This window comes from Scyliorhinus canicula, chromosome 3 (genome assembly GCF_902713615.1).
Source record: "Scyliorhinus canicula chromosome 3, sScyCan1.1, whole genome shotgun sequence".
Lineage (NCBI taxonomy): Eukaryota > Metazoa > Chordata > Chondrichthyes > Carcharhiniformes > Scyliorhinidae > Scyliorhinus > Scyliorhinus canicula.
Genome location: NC_052148.1, coordinates 168,194,144 through 168,215,308, shown reverse-complemented (window position 1 = coordinate 168,215,308; position 21,165 = coordinate 168,194,144). Strand labels below are relative to the sequence as shown.

Genomic DNA, 21,165 nt, shown 5'->3' with positions numbered 1-21,165 from the left:
GTGGTGGGATTCGAACCTGGAACCCCAGAGCATTAGCCTGGGTCTCTGGATTATTAGTCTAGTGACAACACCACTATTATACTGCCTCGCCTAAACAATCTTATTGATTTTTGTCCCTTGCAAGAATGATGTGTCTATACTGAGATTGGGTGGAGAGACGATCAAATGTGACTACAATACCCATGATGAATAAAGAACCTGTCAATATGGAGTAGAAATGCACGTTGGGCATTTGAGCAAATTGGACACTTTTGTGTCAGCAGCCCGATATTCTATTCCATTCACTTTGGAACAGGCGACCAAAGCAATCCTGTCGTCGGTGGCCAATTTGGTGAGGTACTGGAGTTACACTGACACTAATGGAGCTTGGCTCAGAATGAATCAGCACTTTGAAAATAAAAAGGCAAAGAGGGGAGGGAAAAGAAAACTAATTCCAGCTTTTAAATAAAGCAGTCCATAGCTTTAACTTAGTGCTCCTGGCTTTCATCTTACCTAAAAGTTCATTTTGCAGTAGATCAAAAGGATTTCCACTTTATCACAATTGCCTATCTGAATTATCAAGCATTAAATTTAAGTTATTGCTTCAGAATACTTTGCTGAGTCTAGCCACTGAACCTCAAAGTTCATTCGTTCTTTTTTTCCACTTTTAATATAATACATTTGAAGGACGAATCAAAAGCTGTCATTGCCAATTTTTTTTAAAGAAACTCTCAAGCGAAAGCGGTAAACGATGATTTACTTTACTTTGATATTATTTGTATATTAGCTTTTTCATTTTTTATCATTGGTTTGATCCAAAGTGCTGTTCTCCTTCCAAAAATAATCTGTTGGGAAAGCAACCTGGCTGCTGGTGTGGCGTTAATTGCACTAGTTTACTAACCATACGTACCCTTTTGAAGTCCCAAGGCACGTTTCAATGTGATTGATGAAGCAAGGGACCATCCTGAGAATGTTTTTAATCCCTTTGGGTTTTATTTGCATCAAACAAGTTATATTCACCATAATCAGCATTCTTGTTTCAGAAAAAAACATGCAAGTATGTGATGTAGGAACAGTTGATATTAATTGGAATCTTTCCCGCAATTGTCACTGTTTGTGCAAAATCTGCACGTTCTCCCCGTGTCTGCGTGGGTTTCCTCCGGGTGTTCTGGTTTCCTCTCACAGTCCAAAGATGCGCAGGTAGGTGGATTGGCCATGATAAATCGCCCTTAGTGTTGGGTGGGGTTACTGGGTTACAGGTAGGTAGGGTGCTTTTTCCAAGGGCCGGTGCAGACTCGATGGGCTGTAAATTCTATGAGACTCTGAAATTCTATAATTGATTTGCCTTTGCTTTGAACCACCATTTGGTAGTGAAACTGTGAGCTGAAAACATACAACCTGAGGAATTATAGACTGGTTTCCACTTTTGACTGTCTGACAACAACTCTGCTGGAGCATCTTGCCAGCTAGTAGTTGTTGCTGACAGATCAGGCCATTTTAGCGACACCAGCTTCAGAGGTGTCACTATTTTGACGGTTAGAAGTTATTAAATAGGCGTTCCAATATATTTAATGTGGCAGTAAGGCGACAAAATAGTTTCAGTCAGGATTCAAGCAGGATCAGGTGAGGTAGCGTGGGCGCGATTCCCCCAAAACGGGAGAAATCGTAAGGCTGGCGTCAAACCCGGGCGGGTTTGACGCCAGCGCGCCCCTTCCCGACCGGGAACCGATTCTGGTCCCCGGTCGGGGCTAGCAGCCCGACCCCGTAAGCTCCGGCATCACGGGCTTAACGAATTTCGTTAAGCCCGCTTGCCGGAGTTAGCGCCGGCTGACGCGTCATATGACGTTAGCCACGCATGCGCGGATTGGAAGACTCCAACCCGCGCATGCGCGGATGACATCATCGCGTATTTGCGCGAAACCCGCGCATGCGCGGGCCGGGATGCCCCTCAGCCGCCCCGCGAATGGATACTGCGGGGCGGCGGAAGGAGAAATAGTGCGCGGGCATCGGGCCCGCTGCCCGCAATCGGTGCCCACCGATCGCGGGCCCATGGCACCCTTGGCACGGCCGTGGTACTGCCGTGCCAATCGGTGCCATGGTTATAAAAAGCGAGTTGTTCCCGCCGTTTTTACGAACGGCCAGACCAGGTGTGTTTGCCGTTCGTAAAAACAGCGTAAGGGGCTGGGACTTCGGCCCATCTATCAGCTGTGAATCGCTGCCGGCCGTAAAAAAACGGGGGGAGAATAGCGGGAGGGCGGGAAAAATGTCGGGAAGGCCCTCCCGCTATTCTCCGACCCGTCGTGGGGGGCGGAGAATCGCGCCCCGTGTCTCTGAATTGTTGCTTTTCTCAGTGCTGATTTCAGTCCTATTCTTGGTGTGAGAGTAGAGCATGACTGGAAGTGGAAAAGAGCAAAAAATGAAGCATCCCTTTTTCTGGGAGCAAGCAGACTTTATTTTTAAAAGCACACACTGGAGATGGGCTTCGAACTCTAACTTAGCTTAAAGGAAGCTATGAGGAAGTGACCGGGTCTATTATAAAATATTAATTCCCCCGGCGATCTGAGTGATTATTGCAGAATTGTACAATCTTTTTTTTCTCCCCCTTATATTTCTCTACAGCTTGTTTTACATGGCTTTCTGCACTGAAAATAATGTTTATTTTGTGGAAGAGTAAAAAAATACAGAAAAATGGGAAAAGCTCTCCTTTTTGTCTGTCAAGAGGTATAGAGTGAAAGTGAATCTGGAAATTACTCACTGGACAGAACAAACAAGTAAAACTATGTTGATCGGACTTGCTCTTTGTTTATTACTGTTACTTGTTCTGTTACTAAAACTATATTTTGTTTTGCCTCTTGTCCACAGGCGGACTGAATCCACAGCCCGACCTCACTCCTGGCATTCTACAAAGTTAGTGGAAAACCAACCAGATTCAAGCATGATGCAAATATCTCAGGGCACGATCAGCACTCCTTGGCACCAAACCTACCATTCCAGGTTAGTAGGGGTCTAGTTTATTGTGTTTATTGCTATGGCAACAAAAGAATCTGGTATTTTCTTCTGAACTTTGAAACCATTTGAACCAAACAAGAATGATCTCCGGAGCGGATTTAATCCTGATGCATGTGCAATGATGGAGTGGCAGATTTAACAGCAGACCTTTTACGAGTTATTGCTATTCCTTCGACCATTTGCACAAGTTCACTGTTCACCTTCGTTAATGTTTTCAAATTGACGATTTAGAGAATCTGAAGATACAGTGAAATCTGTATAAAGATATATATTACAGTTAATGCCCTGTCCCCAATGCTGGCATCAGAGAGAATCCTACAGCCGCATGTTTTTCATTTAGATGCATCACTTTTATCTTCTCCCCACTCCAGATATTCTTATTCTTGGGCTGGATAATAAAAATAACTATGTTAATAAGCATCCAAAAGATGTAAAACTCCTTACCTATAAATTTGGTACATGTACTTTAATTGGTATATATGCTGCCTTGGCTTCACATCATGAGGGTTAAGTCAGTCAGGGCGACACGGTGGCGCAGTGATTAGCACTGCTGCCTCACGGCGCCGAGGACCCGGGTTCGATCCCGGCCCCGGGTCACTCTTGGTGAGGAATTTGCACATTCTTCCCGTGTCTGCGTGGGTCTCACCCCCACAGCCTAAAGATGTGCAGGGTAGGTGTCTAAATTGCCACTTAATTGGGGGGAAAAAATTGGGTACTTGAAATTTATTTTAAAAAAGTTAGTTGGGCGGCTCAGCCAGACGAGCAGGTGCTTTGGGCATGGGGACGGACCCTTGCAGTTTGATCTTTGCAGTCAAATTTGTATGGTTAAACTGATTTGCTAAATCTAGCTATACTGATGTATCTAATTTGTTTATGTACGTCTAATTTCTTTCTCGCAGGTAGAATTTTTAAAATAAATTTTCAAACGATGTGAACTCCTTCACCTAAATTTCTGAAGGGACCATTTTGTATTTCAATCGGATGCCTCCCTCAGAATTTTCACACCACCTCTCCTCATTTCCTCCTTCCCATAAGATTTTTTGACATTAACCTTGAAGATTAATCTATTGCAGTAGATTATAATAGAAAATTAACAACGCTTATTTTAAATAAAAGGGCAGCACGGCGGCACAGTGGTTAGCACTGCTGCCTCGCAGCATCAGGGACCTGGGTTCAATTCCGGCCTTGGGTGACTGTCTGTGTGGCATTTGAACATTCTCCTTGTGTCTGCGTGGGTTTCCTCCCACAATCCAAAAATGTAGGTGGATTGGTCATGGTAAATTGCCCCTTAGTGCGCAGAGATGTTCAGGTTGAGTTACAGGAATAGGGCAGGGGAGTGGGGTCTGGATGGGGTGCTCTTTCAGAGGATCAGTGCAGATTCGATAGGCCAAATGGCCTACTTCTGCATTGTAGCGATTCTGTTCTATGATATGGGAGGGGGGGACGGGCAGCATGGTAGCACAGTGATTAGCACTGTTGCTTCACAGCTCCAGGGTCCCAGGTTTGATTCCCAGTTTGGGTAACTGTCTGTGTGGAGTCTGCACATCCTCCCCGTGTCTGTGTGGGTTTCCTCCGGGTGCTCCGGTTTTCTCCCACAAGTCCCGAAAGACGTGCTGTCAGGTGAATTGGATATTCTGAATTCTCCCTCTGTGTACCCGAACAGGCGCCGGAGTGTGGCAAAGAGGGGCTTCAGTAACCTCATTGCAGTGTAAATGTAAGCCTATTTGTGACAATAAAGATTATTAAAGGGTTCTTGCAAGATGTATATGTGGCAAATCTATATTAATTTTTGTTAAATTGGTATGTTGCAGACAAATGGTGTATTTTAAATGTCTGAAATAGTCTTACTCTTTACAAATGAGATCAATTTGAGTTATGTTATTGCATACTTTATATTGAGAATAGATTAAAATATAATTTAGTAATGGCATGGAAATGGGAAATTTCTTGTCAATGAGTACCAAACCTCTGTGCTGCATAATCTGGAAACATGCACAGTGACTGGTGACGTTGCTATCTTGGACTTACAGTTGAGAAATAGTGCCTGGGACCTAAATGAGGACATGACAGATGACCATTAGCTTCACATTGGTGAAGTGTTGTTGCTGTAGGGTTGCATTTCTGTTTGATTTTCTTACAGAAAATAAGGGGCACGATTCTCCAGCCTTGTTCTGCTCTCGCTTGAGGGAAACAAGGCCGTTGAATAGCGGGAGAGGCAGAAAACGGGAATCGCGCCAAGCCAAGCCATTTACCATGCAACCAGCCCGCTCCCATAGGCAAAATCGGGATCTCATTGTAGCGTGGCGAGAAACCAATTATCACCACTTAAGCCCTATTTTCATACAATTAATGGGAGACAACCCACTTCTAACCGCCTCCTTTATTCAGTGGCCTCCCCAGCAAATGGTCACACTGGCATCGATTCGTACTCCTTTTGAAAACCGTGAGACTGGCGGATAGGCCACTGTGGGGAGCCATGGAGGTGAGCAGTCATTGTTGCTCACAGGTAGTGAGCCCAGGGCCACAGGGGGGTAGTGGGGGCAACCACTGGATGCAACCCCGGTTGGCTGTGAGCCACCATAGGGGGCTGGGAATTTTGCGGGGGGGTTGGGGGGTTACGTGTGCGGGTCTGCCATGCAAGGCCCTGGACCATGTGTTCCCATGGACCATAGACTCTGCCTGTCTGCCCCACCGACCACCCATAACTCCCACTGGGCGCACAGGCCTCTGGCCGTGCGGCTGAGTGCTGTTGCTAATAGGGAATTGGCAATCGTAGTTAAGTGTGCACTTCACACATCTCAAATGGATTCCCGTGGGTGGGGTTGCTATATAGCATGTGGGGCTCATTACCTGGATCCCAATCACATGGACATTGTGCTTGAACTACTGTGGGAGGCAGCACCACCGACGCGACGGCCAACCTTCGATCACCCAGGGGATGTGTTCCAGTCTGTGTCCGGGTGTGCATGGACAGAGCGTGGCAGATGGGGGGGCAGGGGTGAGGGATGGGGCATGGGATTGGTGGTTGGCCCGCATCGCGGAACAAAGAGCCAGAGCGTCATACTGATTGTGGTGAGGGTATTTTAATGTTCCTCGTACACGTGTACACCACTGCCCCAATATCTCAATGGTGCCGCCTCACTATCCCCATCCTCCTTCCCTTGCGCCCTCAAACCCCCCACACACTCCATTATTTACCGCCCACCTAAACTGCAGAGTGTGGCAAACTCAGCCCGACGCATCACACAAGCTTGCCACCCCCACATTGATGCTGTATACACCTCCCGCTGCCTCAGGAAGGCAGACAGCATTATCAGAGACCCCTCCCACCCAGGCATTGCCTTCTTCCAGACCCTTCCATCTGGCAGAAGTTACAGAAGTCTGAAGACCCACACATCCAGACATAGGAACAGCTTCTTCCCCACCGCTACAAGACTCCTCAACGACTCCCCCTCGAACTGATCTGTTCCCTGTAAGAACACCATTCACGACGCCCTACGCTGCTCTTGCTCATGTATTTGCTTTATTTGGCCCCTTGTTCTACACTGTAACCAATCATTGTTTGTCGATGTACCATTTGTCAATGTTCTCTGTTGACTATTCTTTTGTCTGCTATGTATGTACTGTGTACGTTCCCTCGGCTGCAGAAAAATACTTTTCACTGTACTTCGGTACATGTGACAATAAATCAAATCAATGTCTGCACCAAGGTGTCGACGCCTTCAGCGATGCTCCTCAGTGACTGGGCCATGCTATACAGTGACTCAGCAATACCCACCTGCAACTGGGACAAACTCCACAGCGCCTCTGCCGTTCCCATCTGAGAGTGGAACATGTCCTGCAGCACTTCATCAAGATCAGTCTGGTACTGGGTCACGTTCCCCATCGAGTCAGTCTACCAAGGCCCTCAGCCATGGCCGTCACAGACTACGCAACGCCTTGGACACCTTCACTCATGCTTCCGACATCGTACACAAGGCTCTCCACTGTGGTCGCCACCCTAGCAGTGTTGTCCTTGCCGGTGACATCTCCTGCGCCCATAGCCTCTGGGACTCCTCCAACCAGCTATGGACCTGCTGGGGTGTCACTGACATCGCCCTCTGAATGTCCTTGGCATCTCCATCAGCTCCGGGTAACCCTGTTCCAGAGACTCTGCATCTGGCTGGGATCCAGCCGCACCTGGGAACCAGCAGATCTCTGACTGCTGTCTCATCTCAGCATTCCTGCCTCCACCTGATGTGCATCAGCGACTGTGTGGTGCTCACCAGATTGTGCCCTGGCAGCCTGTCCACTAACATTGCCCTCCAAATGTGCAGTGTCTCTGTGCTGGTGGAGGGTGGGGACGACAGCTGTGGCGCATCGATTGTGGCATCCTCGGAATCGTCCTCCGAGGCGGTCGCATGGGAGGCAGGGGCGGGGCCACCCGGGATGGGCCGGCTCTGTCAGCTGGAGGACCTGCGGGGGAATGAACACATGGTCAGTGGGATGGATGGGTCCGCCTGTATGGCAATAACAACTCGCGTGTAATAGTTCATCCGGGTAAAGCCCGGTGGATCCTCACCTCTGCGGCTGCTCCGGCCTCCACATTGGTGACCGTTCTGTCCTCGGCCATCCCTGTAACCTCCAGGGCCCATTCCTCGAAAGTCATGAGGATTCTTGTGTCCGCATCCCTCTACTCGTCTAGGCCTGTCCAAGCGATTGTGGGAGAAATTCTCCTGCGGAGACACAGAGAGGGCATTGTTTAGCTGCATGTGCGGTTCACATTTGTGGGGGGGAGGGGGGGGAGAGTTGTGAAGGGAGGGAGGGTTGGTGGGGTGATGGGAGGGGGGTGAAGGGTGAATTGGGGGGCGGTTGGAGGGGCTGTTTGGGGGACGGGGGGGGGGGGGAGGGGTGCCACCTCACCTGTGCTGACCAGTCCTCCTGGTCATGCTCCCCAAGCTGACAGCCACTGCCACTTCATCCCAGGTGGCACTGGCTGCCCTGCGGCTCACCCTCCGGGACCTTCGGGGAACAGGACATCCTTCCTGGCTTCCACCGCATCTCGGAGCCTCCCCAGGTCCGTGTCTCCAAACCTTGGGGCCGGTTGTCGTGACACCATGGCTACGAGCTGACTGTGGTTGGTTGTGCAAGTGCTGTTTAAGTGCTCCTCAACCTTGTTAGCGGGGGGCTGGCGAGTGCGGTCCCACCGAGTCAGCTGGCGAGCCTTCATTTACAGCGTGACGGCCGTGAGGCCTCGTTAAGTGGACCAATTAATGTTGAATGGTGCCGGGAAGCTCGTAGCAGTTCCCATTCACTAACACACTTAGAAATCGTTCTGGAGAATCGTGCCCAAAGTCTCTGCCACTATGTTGAAATTAGTCTTCTGGTAAAGGTTCCCTTTGATTTGACTTGATACATTTTTAATAGTTTAAATACTTAACATTGTCATTATTGTGCCAGTCCATATTTTGACTAACATTTGCACCCGTATGTACTTGCCAAGTTCCTTTGTGCGTTGCGTGTTACAACATCGTCTGTTGTCCTGGTGAATTTGCTTAATTCGTGACAGTCACAGGTGCAAACTAATTACGTAATCATAGGAACAATCAAACATTATCTGGATACGGATTCTACAGAGGTGAAAGTCCAAAAAATAAAGGGAGGCTGTTAGGATTTATTTCATTTTCAGAGTGGCAAATAAACATTTGAATATGAAATCAATGAGCAAGTAAGCAGATTGAAAACAATCTACTTTTCTCCTGAAATGTATATGCAAGTTGGTTTCATAAATCATAATGTCCTTTCATTGGCTTCCAATTTAATATTTTATCAGAGCAAAGTTAAAATCCTGTTTTGCGAAAAATAGGATATCTTTCCGCATTGGCTGCTGACAGCCAGTGTGACAGCCGGATCTTCCTTGATGGTTTTTGCACTGAATACCTCTGGGTTAGTTAAGACAAAAATCATCATCCCTGGTTGCTGCTCCTGATCATTACCCAATGGCCTTTCTGGGAAACACGTGTGAGTTTTTAAAGAAGTCGGTTTTGGGTTTTGTTTCACGTGGGCTAATAAATGGCTCGTGCTCATGGCTGGGGCTCCCGCATTAACTTTTTGAGCAAGGTGTTGGGTAGCTGCAGTCTGGGAAACTGGGGCGACCAATATGTGCCTGTGCACTACAGTCATTGACGCATGGCCCGATCATGTTATGGTACAGCACTGTTGTTATTATTTGCAATATCTTCTCTTATAGAAGAATCAAGGATCAGGGAACTTAATTGCATTATAACCTGCTCCATTCAGGAGTGCAGTAGAAATCTGGGAGCGGTGGAGTCTGGGTCAGTTAAAACTTTCAACACTAGGATAGCGTTATTTTTATTAATTAATGTTTTGTTATGCTCTTGGCGTAGCATAAGCTGCTTCCTTGATGTTCACTCTGACAAAGGAAGGTTCAAACGTGGAGATAACTTCAACACATTTATTAAACTATTAACAATTCCCCTACTCGGATTCGCCTCTACTGTTAATCCTTCTATAGCTACTCAGACTGACGAACCAGTCTGCTACAATCCACGTAGTGGGTGTGATGTTCAATCAACACTGTGTCTGTACTCACTGAGTGTCTCCACTGGAAAGAGCCAGATCATGTGTGCTGTGTCCTTTATATATGGATTGGTGTAATGCCCCCCTGTGGTAGTGTCACCTCTGTGTGTATCGTGAATGCCCATTGGTCGTGTCCTATCTTACTGACCTATTGGTTGAATGTCTGTGTGTCATGTCTCTGGTGCTCCCTCTAGTGTCTAGCTAGTCTACGTGTACTTACATTAACTCCTTGTGTATTTACAGTGATGCATATCACCACAGTTAAGAGCATCAAAGGATAGGGAGCAAAGCAGGTAGATGCTAACGGTGCTATGCAAATGGTTAGTGTTGTGGAACCAAAAGCTGATTTTAATACACTTTTCTAAAATTATCAATTCCCTGTAGTTATCTTACTTACCTGTCACCAAATAATGTGATACTAGGTTTAACTTTCAGTTGCTTCACCTTGAGGTAGGGTCCTGCTCCAGTGCCAGACCCCAAAAGTACAATGTTTTGTTATACAGCCAAGGAGGTTGTGAGTTGGCATTACGTTGAGTAACCACAGGGACATCTCTTGTTGCCTGGGCACATTCATCAGACACAGAAAAGTGATCTTGGGTAACATTAGGTTTCTAATTGCACAGTGCTGCGCCTGGAATCTTTCCGCCTCTCCATTCATTGTGGAATCAAATTAAGTGAGCTTTTTTTTATTTCACACTGTATGGAGACTTTGTAACATTGGAATATTTATGCAGATCTTTGTAGTTTGTGTAGGAACAACAAGAGACAGTTTTTTTTTTAATCATACAATTTACAGTGCAGAAGGAGGCCATTCGGCCCATCGAGTCTGCACCGGCTCTCGGAAAGAGCACCCTACCCCAAGGTCAACGCCTCCACCCTATCCCCATAACCCAGTAACCCCACTCAACACTAAGGGCAATTTTGGACACGAAGGGCAATTTATCATGGCCAATCCACCTAACCTGCACATCTTTGGACTGTGGGAGGAAACCGGAGCACCCGGAGGAAACCCACGCAGACACGGGGAGAATGTGCAGACTCCGCACAGACAGTGACCCAAGCTGGAATCGAACCTGGGACCCTGGAGCTGTGAAGCAATTGTGCTATCCATAATGCTACCTTGCTGCCAGTTGAGTCCAAATAATTTTCCCTGCAATTTATATGGTTTTCTGAAGTGCATGGATGGGACCATATTCAGCATCTGCTGAATCTATACCAGATTTAAGGTGTCACTATGTCTTGCAATTAGTGTGGGAAAGAAATTGCAGATACGGTAATGAAAGAAACAACATCTGTTCAGAATGACAGCAACACGGGGCGGCATGGTGGCACAGTGGTTAGCACTGATGCCTCACAGGGCCAAGGACCTGGTTGGATTCCCCGCCCCGGGTCACTTACATGTGGAGTTTGCACGTTCTCCCCTTGTCTCACCCCCCACAACCCTAAGATGTGCAGCATAGCTAAATTGCCCCTTAATTGGAAAAAAATGAAATGGGTACTCCCCCCCCCCCCCCCCCCCCATCCAGACTTATCACGTGGAATATGAGGGGTCTGAACGGGCCGGTCAAGAGGGCGCGCGTGTTCTCGCATTTAAAGGGATTAAAGGTGGGCGTGGCCATGCTACAGGAGACGCACTTAAAACTTGCTGACCAAACAAGGTTAAGGAGGGGATGGGTGGGCCAGGTGTTCCACTCAGGGCTGGACTCTGAGACCAGGGGGGTGGCAATTCTGGTTAGCAAACGGGTGGCAGTCAAGGCGGTGGGTATAGTGGTGGGCAAGGGGGTAGGTACAAAATGGTGAGCGGCGAGAATGAGCAAGTTCTTTGGGGTGGAGGACAGCTGTGCAAGATGTTCAGGGAGTCCAGCGAACCATGTCCATATGTTTTGGGCATGCCCGGTGCTTAAAGAATTCTGGCAGGGCTTTGCGAGGGTTATGTCCAGGATCTTGGATACGCAGGTGAAGCCAAGTCCAGAGATAGGGATCTTTGGGGTGTCAGAGGATCCGGGATTGCAGGAAGCGAAAGAGGCCGAGGTTTTGGCCTTTGCCTCCCTGGTAGCCCGGAGACGGATCTTGTTAATGTGGAGAGACGCGAAACCCCCGAGTGTGGAGACCTGGGTTAGTGACATGGCTGGGTTTCTCAGCCTGGAGCAAATAAAGTTTGCCTTGAGAGGGTCCTTGCTGGGGTTCTCCCGGCACTGGCAACCGTCCCTTGACTTTCTAGTGGAGCGGTAAAATGTCAGCAGCAGCAGCAATCCGGAGGGGCGGGGGGGGGGGGGGGGGGGGGGGGGGGGGGGGAGAAGAGGGGTGGTTTAGGTGGAGAACTGTTCGTTTAATGTATCTTCTCTTTTTGTATAATGACAACAGCCACCTGGTTTTGTTAAATATTCTTCTTTTTCTTTTCTGTTATTGGTTATGTAAAAATTCTGTTTGGAAAAAAGCCTTAATTAAAAACAAATTAAAAAAAAAAGATGGTAGCAGATGTGCTGTATATGCCCTGTGACATTGCGCATGAGGAATCAAGATGAAATACTGTCGCAGGTAAAGCAGAACTAGAGGGTGGGAATAGTTGAGCAGGCGGCACACATGCAATTCAATCCTCCCTTTAAAGTCATAGATTGATATTTCCATTATAAATTTTGGTGTATGCACTTGTATTTAAACTGCTGATGTAAATTGTCACATTGCAATTACAGAGTGCCAGTGACAGCATCCCCACTGGTTGAAGGGTGTAATTACAACCTGACGGGTTTGCATTGACAGTGTCCATTATAATTGTAAACATAGGAATTTATAATGGGAGAAGTTGAAAGACATGCAGCGCAAGGTGTTAGATACAAGCATCACTCGCTGTCTTTTGATTATTGGAGCTATTTGCCACTGGCCATTAAGGAAACCCATCACTGAGTTTAAAAATTCTTTGAACAAAAAACTCAGTCTGTGTAAATGGCAACAGGTAAACAGATATTCTGTCTTAATATATTACACTGCTGAGATGCTATTTACTGGTGGGAATCTCTGGTTCCTGGATACACAAACCTCAATATTCAAATGCTTTCAGCATTGTATTAGTTTTTCAGTATGCTGCACCTTCTTTGTAGCAACTATGATAACAACGGTCTCTAGTATCTGAAGAGCTATAGGGATCTCTGACATTTAGTTTTCATAACCCTTCATTTCTTTTTAACTTATCTGTAAAGACAAACAGATCTGTCAGGTTGTTGCTTAACATGAGTGAAGAATGTTTTTTCATAAGAATGCCGAGAAATGAAACAAACCTGGTGTTGTAAGACTTCTTACTGCACTCACCCCAGTCCAACGCCGGCATCTCCACATCGATAATATCAGGGACATTCTCCTGGGAATTTTGTTGCCATTTATAGGAAGTGTGTGTAATTCCTAAAACTTCTAGTTTGCTCCAGGTTCCATTCTTGCCTCTGAATCAATAGGTTTAGGTTTTTGCACTCGTATCGCAGCCTGTCCTGCCAATTGGAGGCTGGAAACCAGCCACAAATTCTATTCTATTTCAAGAATGGTATTGTGTGGGGGAGATGGTTCGATCCCCACCCGCCCACCTTTAATGAAATATGAGGTCAGTAAAATCATTCTGCCACATAGCCTAGCCGATCTGCTAATATAATTAGCATACCAAAACTTTTTTTTATAATGTCCTGAAAGTTAATATTGGTTTTTGAAGCCCTGATAACTAATCACAATAACATTGATGTTTGTAGTTCAAGGTACGTGAATATTATAGCTTCCGTTTGGCAACATAATAAATAAAGAATATTGTTTTTTCCTGTCGACGTTTTATTTTATGTCTTCAATTACTGCACACGATAGATTCTGGACATTAAATTGTTTTTCTTCTTGTTTGAATTTACCTGTTTATCAGTGCCAATCTTTGGTAAAATACTTTTCTTTTACCTCACCAGTTCTTCTACCAGTGACCTCTCTGGCTATGATCACGGGTATCTAAGAAGGAGTCCTGATCAGTACAGTTCAAGGGGTAGCATGGAAAGTCTGGACCAGACCAACCCTCCTTACCACTCCTGCAACCTCTCCTCTGCCAAATCTACCAACAGCATAGATCAGCTTCCCCACCATCATAGCAAGAGGGATTCTGCCTACAGCTCCTTCTCTACAAGTTCCAGTATTCCTGAATACCCAGCTCCAACCTTGCGCACTGAACGTTCTTATTCCATGGAAAACATGCCTTCCAGGAATAGCCTACATGAAGGAATCAGACAAGCTGACATAAAGTATGTAAAAACAGTCTACGACTCCCACAGCGGAATCTCTGAGGAACATGAAGTTAGCTGCCCCTCAACGGCTAAGAGCTCTAACGGCCGAGCCCAAACCGACCCCAGGAGCTATTACAAGCCCTACAGTGGCAACAGGCACAGTATTGGACCAGTGTGGAATAACCCGAGTAGGAGCTCTTTTGAGACAGATAATAAAGCACCTCCCCTTCCTCCAACCCGCAGTGACAGTTTCATGGCAATTAGAAGTCATGAGAAACCTGCCTCCTGGTCAAGTCTGGATGGACAGGCCAAGCCTGTTCGACCTCAGCCAAAGGGAGCGTGGCCTCACCATATCAGCACGGGGTCTTGTGGACAAACCCATTCACTGAAGCCTGTATTTATAGAAGGGCAACTCAACACAGTGTTGGAGAAGAGCCCTGAAAGTAGCCCAGCTATTCAGCCTAAGCACAGTTACACTCAAGCACCACAACCAGGTCAAGCAATGCTACCAACTGGAATTTATCCAGTGCCTCAGCCTGAACCACGGTATGCCCAGGCACCAACCAACAACACTAACTGTTTGCATCAAAACGGCAATAATGGGATACCCTACCCTGCTCTAAGTAGAGAAAATACACACAACGCTCAAAATTCAAATGAAAGGACTAAATGTGCTCCGTGCAATGTAGAAGAAAGCAAAAACCAAAGCATTGTCAATAAGTCTGCCGCTTATCAATCCAATGTTGCACACCTTGATTGTAACAATGAATACGAGAAGGTATCAAATCATCCAGAAGGACAGTATGGTCATTACAAGGTACATGCCTTCTCTGATTCAAAATGTTCTCCTGACATGGCTCCAGTGTGTCCTGATGTTGGCCCACTGTCTTGTCACACTTCCCCAACCAGTGCCGGCACAAGAGATGCACAATATCGTTCTAGAAATATTGAACCTCCGCAAATACAGCAAAGAAGAAAAAGCAGCGAGAAAGTCCCGTCCAGACAGCGAGCTGAGAGCTGGCAAGGAAAGGTTCAAGTGGATGGAGAACCCTATCAGAGGAAAATTGAACGGGAAAGTCATCCATCTCGGATGCAGGATGAGAACCAAGACAGAAAAAGCTCTCCTCTATGGCAGAACCCCCAAGAAAGCAAAATGGTTCACCGTAGACAACAGAGTTTGGATGCAAAAACATTACAGCAGTGGGAAAGTTACAATGATAGCCGATTACCTCCAAAATGGGGTCCGGATTGCAAAGAACAGGTCTCTGACTACTGGAGTAACTATGAAAGGCAATTGTGTCCTAAACGCTACAGTGACATAATCAACACAGTTCAACCAAAATATGAGGAGCAGAATCAATGCCAGGAGCAGCAAAACAAGTTTGATATCAGCAGGTCACGGTATAGTACCAGCAGCACTCAGAGTTCCCAAAGTGGTCAGTTTGGAAAACCTGAAATGGCAAAACGTTCCTCTGTCCTCGAGACTGTCAATAAGATTGAGCAACGTGAGCACGAGAGTGAGAGAGGCCCAAATACCCGAGGATTTCACTATGGTTCAGACTCTGTTAGGTTAAGCCAGTCTTCCAGTGCGAGAAGTTCTATTAACTGCGTGGATGATGTGAGGAACAGGTACAGTGTCACGGAAGGCCAGCCAGCGTGGCAGCCATCAACTTCGCTGAACAACCTAATAACTGCAGACAAGACCCCTATCCTGCACCATTTGACGTGCGAGAGTAGAGATGCCGGTAATATAATGGAGGACGTTATGCGTCAGGATGAAGAGCTGCAGTTTGCTGCTAAGTCTGCACAAAGGAGTAGCCGTGCTTCACTTCCCATCACAAACAAGGGAGCCCAGCTCGGCAAGAGCAAAAGTTCTATCCAGCTGATGGAAAAAGCTGAAAAGGACACCCTCTGGGAAGACGATCTTTCGGGCTCTACCCCTGATAATGCATTTAATCGAGCTTACAGAAACAGCCTGAAGGATGCTCAAAGCAAGGTGCTGAGGGCCACTTCTTTCCGACGTAAAGACCTGGACTTAACCCCTCCGTATGTGAACAAACAAAAGACTCCTGACAGGCCAGCCTCGGCCCATGTTGGGTCAGTGTCTCAGGCAAAGCTCTTTCACATACCAAAGGAAAGGCATTGCATCACGCCAACAGAAATTAGGAATCCAATGCCAGATTTCAACAGCAAAGAGCTTCAAAGCAGTCATCATGTGGCACGCATCGGAAACAGGAAACGCTTGACAGCAGAGCAAAAGAAGCGATCGTACTCGGAGCCTGAGAAAATAAATGAGCTGGGAGTATCGGACAGTGAAACCTTATTTGCCGATCAGCAAAAAAAAGATCGGACGTTTACGTTCCCCGAAGCCACAGAGCTCCGATCCGTGGCAGACAGACGGAAGCTTTTCGAAAGAGATGCAAGAACCTTGTCAACAGTGAATCTGTCTAAACCTGAACTAAAACAGATCCAGCAGAACGCCCTTGCTGACTACATTCACCGAAAAACAGGCAAAAGGCCCATTGTGCAGGAAACTGGGGTTGTTAAGGAACGATCGCAAAGTGTTTACATGCAACCAAGCAGATCTGATGATCAGAGCATTTCTTCCTGTTCGAGTATGAGCTCGCTGCTTGATCAGAGCATCTATGGTCGCCAGCTGGTTGAGAGATTGCCTGAAGGAGCTCGTGTTTCCTCGACTCTCCCCCCTGGACTATCTGGCAGCTTTGATTTCTACGGCAGTGCACATCAGGCTGGTGGCGGAGCCTCACTGAGTCGGCACAAAATGAACATGGAACGTACGTATGCCTCAGAGTTAACACTAAATAAGATAGTTCCTCATGATCCAATCCGAGTGTACAATCAGTCGCGTCAAAATCAGTATCACCATCAGCAACAGCCGGCGTTTGATAGGCACTCGTCTGCAAGGAATTCTGGGAAGTTTGCATCTGCCGACAACCTACTCGAACGATCTGAAAACCCAATAGCTGTCCACGTTCGGTCAAGATCATCACCCTCAGCTGAAATGATCTCAGAGGTAGGTGCAAAATTAACTGACAACTGAGTTAAAGGGGCAACATTGACCACAAAGAAGAACATTTTCAGTTTCTGCGTTCAATGACCCACATTCAATTACTTAATAATGATAAAAATCAAAAGGTAGAACTGTGGTTAGCACTGGTGATTCACAGCGCCAGAGTCCCAGGTTCGATTCCCGGCTTGGGTCGCTGTCTGTGCAGAGTCTGCACGTTCTCCCCGTGTCTGCGTGGGTTTCCTCCGGGTGCTCCGGTTTCCTCCCACAAGTCCCAAAAGATGTGCTGTTAGGTAATTTGGACATTCTGAATTCTCCCTCTGTGTACTCGAACAGGCGCCGGAATGTGGCGACTAGGGGCTTTTCACAGTAACTTCATTGCAGTGTTAATGTAAGCCTACTTGTGACCATAATAAGACTATTATTATTATAAATCATAGTTTTGGTTCTTCCGATATCCCTGTAGAAAATGCAGCATCTGCTGTGGTGATGGCCTTTAAAGGTAAGGAAGCTCCCAGCCCCTAGAAGAACATCCCAACTTCCTAATTCTCTCCACATAATGCAACTTCCTCACTCCGAGTCTGGCTGTCCTCAGCCGAAGAGACGAAAATCATTGCGAGTGCTGGAAATCCAAAATAAAAACAGAAAATGCTGGAACACTCACCAGGTCTGGCAGCATCTGTGGAGAGAGACAGAGGGTTTCAGGTCAATGACCTTCCATTAGAACTCTGATGAAGGGTCACAGACCCTGAAAGTTCCCTTTGTTTCTCCCTTCGTAGATGCTGCCAGACCTGCTGAATGTTTCCAGCGTTTTCTGTTTTTATTGCAGCTGAAGTAACAGTGGGAGGGCAGGAGCTAGGGAAAGTAAAATTTAGTCATGGTCTTCCTCGTCTGACCATCGTCCAATGGCCCGACAGGAAATGTGCATTTTTTAAGAAAGTAATCTTATTCCAAATTTTCAACTTTTTATATTTTACAACAATAACAAACCCACCCAACACATTCGACCACCCCCCCCCCCCCCCCCCCCCCCCCCCCCCCCCCCCCCCCCCCCCAATCAGTCAACGGTAACCAACTCGCCAAAATGCAGAATAAACAAACCCCAACTTTTGTGGAACCCATCACTCGCCTCCCTTAGAGCACATTTCACCTTTTCCAAGGCTAAGAACTCCAGCAGGTCGCCCCGCCACACCAAGGCACAGGGTGGAGAAGCTGACCTCCACCCCAACAAGGCCTGCGAGCAATCAGCAAGGTGAAGGCCCCTGCACACGGCTCCGGCTGATCCGACAACCCGAATGTGGCTTCCAGGGGACTGGGCTCCACATTGACATACAAAACCCCCAAAATGGTGCTGAAAACCACCCTCTAAAACTTCTCCTGGACAGGACCAGACTACATGTGCTCATTCGCAGGACCCTTCCCACATCGCTCACAGGCATCCACCTCAAACAGCTGGCTCATCCTTGACTTTCTCAGGTATGCCCTGATCACCACCTTCAGCTGTATCAGCCCTAGCCTCACACACAAACTCAAGGCATTCACCCTTTGTAGCACCTCACGCCACAATCCCTCCTCCAATGCCCCCCCCCCCCCCAGCTCTTACTCCCACTTAGCCGTAACCCCCTCCATGGACACCTTATCCTCCTCCAAATCCTCCCATAAATTGCCGAGACGGCCCCCTCTCTAACCACCCCCCACCCCGCTGACAGCATCCCTTCTAACAGCAAAGAAGTGGGCTGTCGGGAGACCATCCTGGCACAGTCCCGCATCTGCATGCAGCAGAAACTCTCCCCCGGCACCAGCCCAAACTTCTCACTCAGCTCCTCCAAACTCGCAAACTGCCCTCCCAGAAACATATCTTTCATCTCCCTGATCTCCCTCTCCTTCCATCCCTGGAACCTCGCATCCATCCTCCCCAGCTCAAATCTGTGATTTCCCTGATCAGCTTCCCCCCCCGACCTCACTCCCAACCAAAAATGCTGCTGAATCCTCCAAATCTTCAGCCTGGCGTGGCCACCATCATCGGACTCACCGAATACTTTCTCGGGGCCATTGGGAGCGGTGCCATTGCCAGCACCTGAAATCCCGACACCCTCCATCCTTACCCACAGAGCCCCGCCTCCATATTCCATCCCTAAACCTTCTCTGCATTTGCCACCCAATAATAGTATATCAGATTTGGGAGGCACAGCCCCCCCCCCCCCCCCCCCCCGACTCCCACCCGACTGCCGTCCCGTCCCCTCTGCAGCACCACTTCCTTATCCTGGCCACCTTCCCGCCCAGACAAACAAAGAGATCAGCCTGTCCACGCCCTTGAAAAACACCTTAGGCAAACAGACCGGCAGGCACTGAAACATAAACAAATCATGGTAAAATGTGCACAGTAAGAAGTCTTACAACACCAGGTTAAAGTCCAACAGGTTTATTTCAAACACGAGCTTTCGGAGCACGGCTCCTTCTTCAGGTGAAGAAGGAGCCGTGCTCCGAAAGCTCGTGTTTGAAATAAACCTGTTGGACTTTAACCTGGTGTTGTAAGACTTCTTACTGTGCTCACCCCAGTCCAACGCCGGCATCTCCACATCATGGTAAAATGTGCGACAGAGGAAGATTATCCCATCTCGACAAATCAGCCTTCACCCTCCCCACCAAGCTACAGAAATTCAACTTCCGAAGCCCTGCCCAATCCTTGGCCACGAGCACCGCCAGATACCTGTAGTTAGACGCTGCCCCAACACGGAATGGCAGCTCCCCTTACCCCAGCTCCCACCCTTGGAGAGGAAACTACAAAATACTCAGTTTTTCCAAAGTTCAGCTTATACCCTGAGAACATCCCAAATCTTTGAAACAAACCCATTATGTCCCCCACCGAGGAGCCCGGCTCCGCAATGTGTAACAACAACTCATCCGCATACAAGGACACCTCATGTTCTCCCCCCCCCCCCCCCCCCCCCCCCCCCCCCACCCCTCACTATCCCCTTCCACAACTCCGTGTTCCTCAGCACAATGGCCAAAGGTTTTAAGGCCAACGCAAACAGAAGAGGAGACATGGGACACCCCTGCCTCGTTCCCCGGTGCATTGGAAAATACTCAAATTCAGATCATGCTCGCCATCGGTTCCTGTTACAGCAGCTTCACTCATCCAGAAACTTCGGCCCAACCCCAAATTTCTCCAACACAGCAATCAGATAACTCCATTCCACCCGGTCAAATGCTTGCTCCACATTGAATGCCACTACCACCTCCCCCTTCCCTCTGCTGGAGAGAGCACCATATTCAGCAGCCACCTCACCTTCAAAGACAACTGTCTGCTCTTAACAAACCCTGTCTGATCATCCCCAATTACCCTTGGGGGGGACACCTCCAGCCTTAATGCCAATACCTTTACCAATATCTTGGTGTCCGCATTCAGCAGAGATTGGAGCCTGTATGACCCACGCTCCACCAGTCCTCATTCTTTTTTTAAAAATTATTTTTATTAAAGCTTTTTCCAACCAGGATTTTTACATAGCAAAAAGAAAAACAATAAACGCAAAATATTTAACAAAACGAGATGGCTGCTATCATTATACAAAACAAAAATAAACGTTATATCAACAAGTCCCCACACCTGAGCCCCCCCCCCCCCCCCCCCCCCCCCACCCCCCGCTGCTGACATTTTACTGCACCCCCAGAAAGTCAAGGAACGGTTGCCACCGCCGGGAGAACCCCAGCAAGGACCCTCTCAAGGCAAACTTTATTCTCTCCGGCTGCGAAACCAAGCCATATCGCTAACCCAGGTCTCCACGCTCGGGGGGATTTGAGTCCCTCCACATTAACAAGATCTGCCTCCTGGCTACTAGGCAAAAGCCAACACCTCGGCCTCTTTCGCTTCCTGCACTCCCGGATCCTCCGACACCCCAAATATTGTTGGACTCTACTTCACTCGCGTGTCCAAAACCCTGGACATGGCCCTCGCAAAACCCTGCCAGAATTCTTTAGGCGCCGGGCATGCCCAGAACATATGGACATGGTTCGCTGGACTCCCTGAACATCTCACGCACCTGGCCTCAACCCCAAAGAACTTGCTCATTCTTGCCGTCATCATGTGAACCCGCTGCATCACCTTAAACTGAATCAAACTGAGCCTGGCGCATGATGCGGACAAATTCACCCTGCCCAGGGCATCAGCCCACAGGCCCTCATCCAGCTCCTTGCCCAGCTCCTCCTCCCACTTGCCCTTCAGCTCCTCCACTGAGGCTTCCTCCGCCTCCTGCAGCTCCTGATATATGTCCAACACCTTCCCCTCTCCTACCCAGATGCCAGACACCACCCTGTCCTGTATCCTTCGCG

General features: G+C 47.9%; 1 protein-coding gene across 6 annotated transcripts in view; it reads left to right on the top strand.

Moving 5' to 3' along the window:
• shroom3 (shroom family member 3) overlaps positions 1-21,165 on the top strand; it is a 547,942-nt gene that overhangs the window by 476,575 nt on the left and 50,202 nt on the right. For all 6 annotated transcript variants that reach the window (XM_038791699.1, XM_038791697.1, XM_038791701.1 and 3 more), the window contains 2 exons: positions 2,842-2,973; positions 13,500-16,842. In XM_038791699.1, the coding sequence (XP_038647627.1) occupies positions 2,842-2,973; positions 13,500-16,842 (3,475 nt within the window). The remainder of the gene's footprint in view (positions 1-2,841; positions 2,974-13,499; positions 16,843-21,165) is intronic.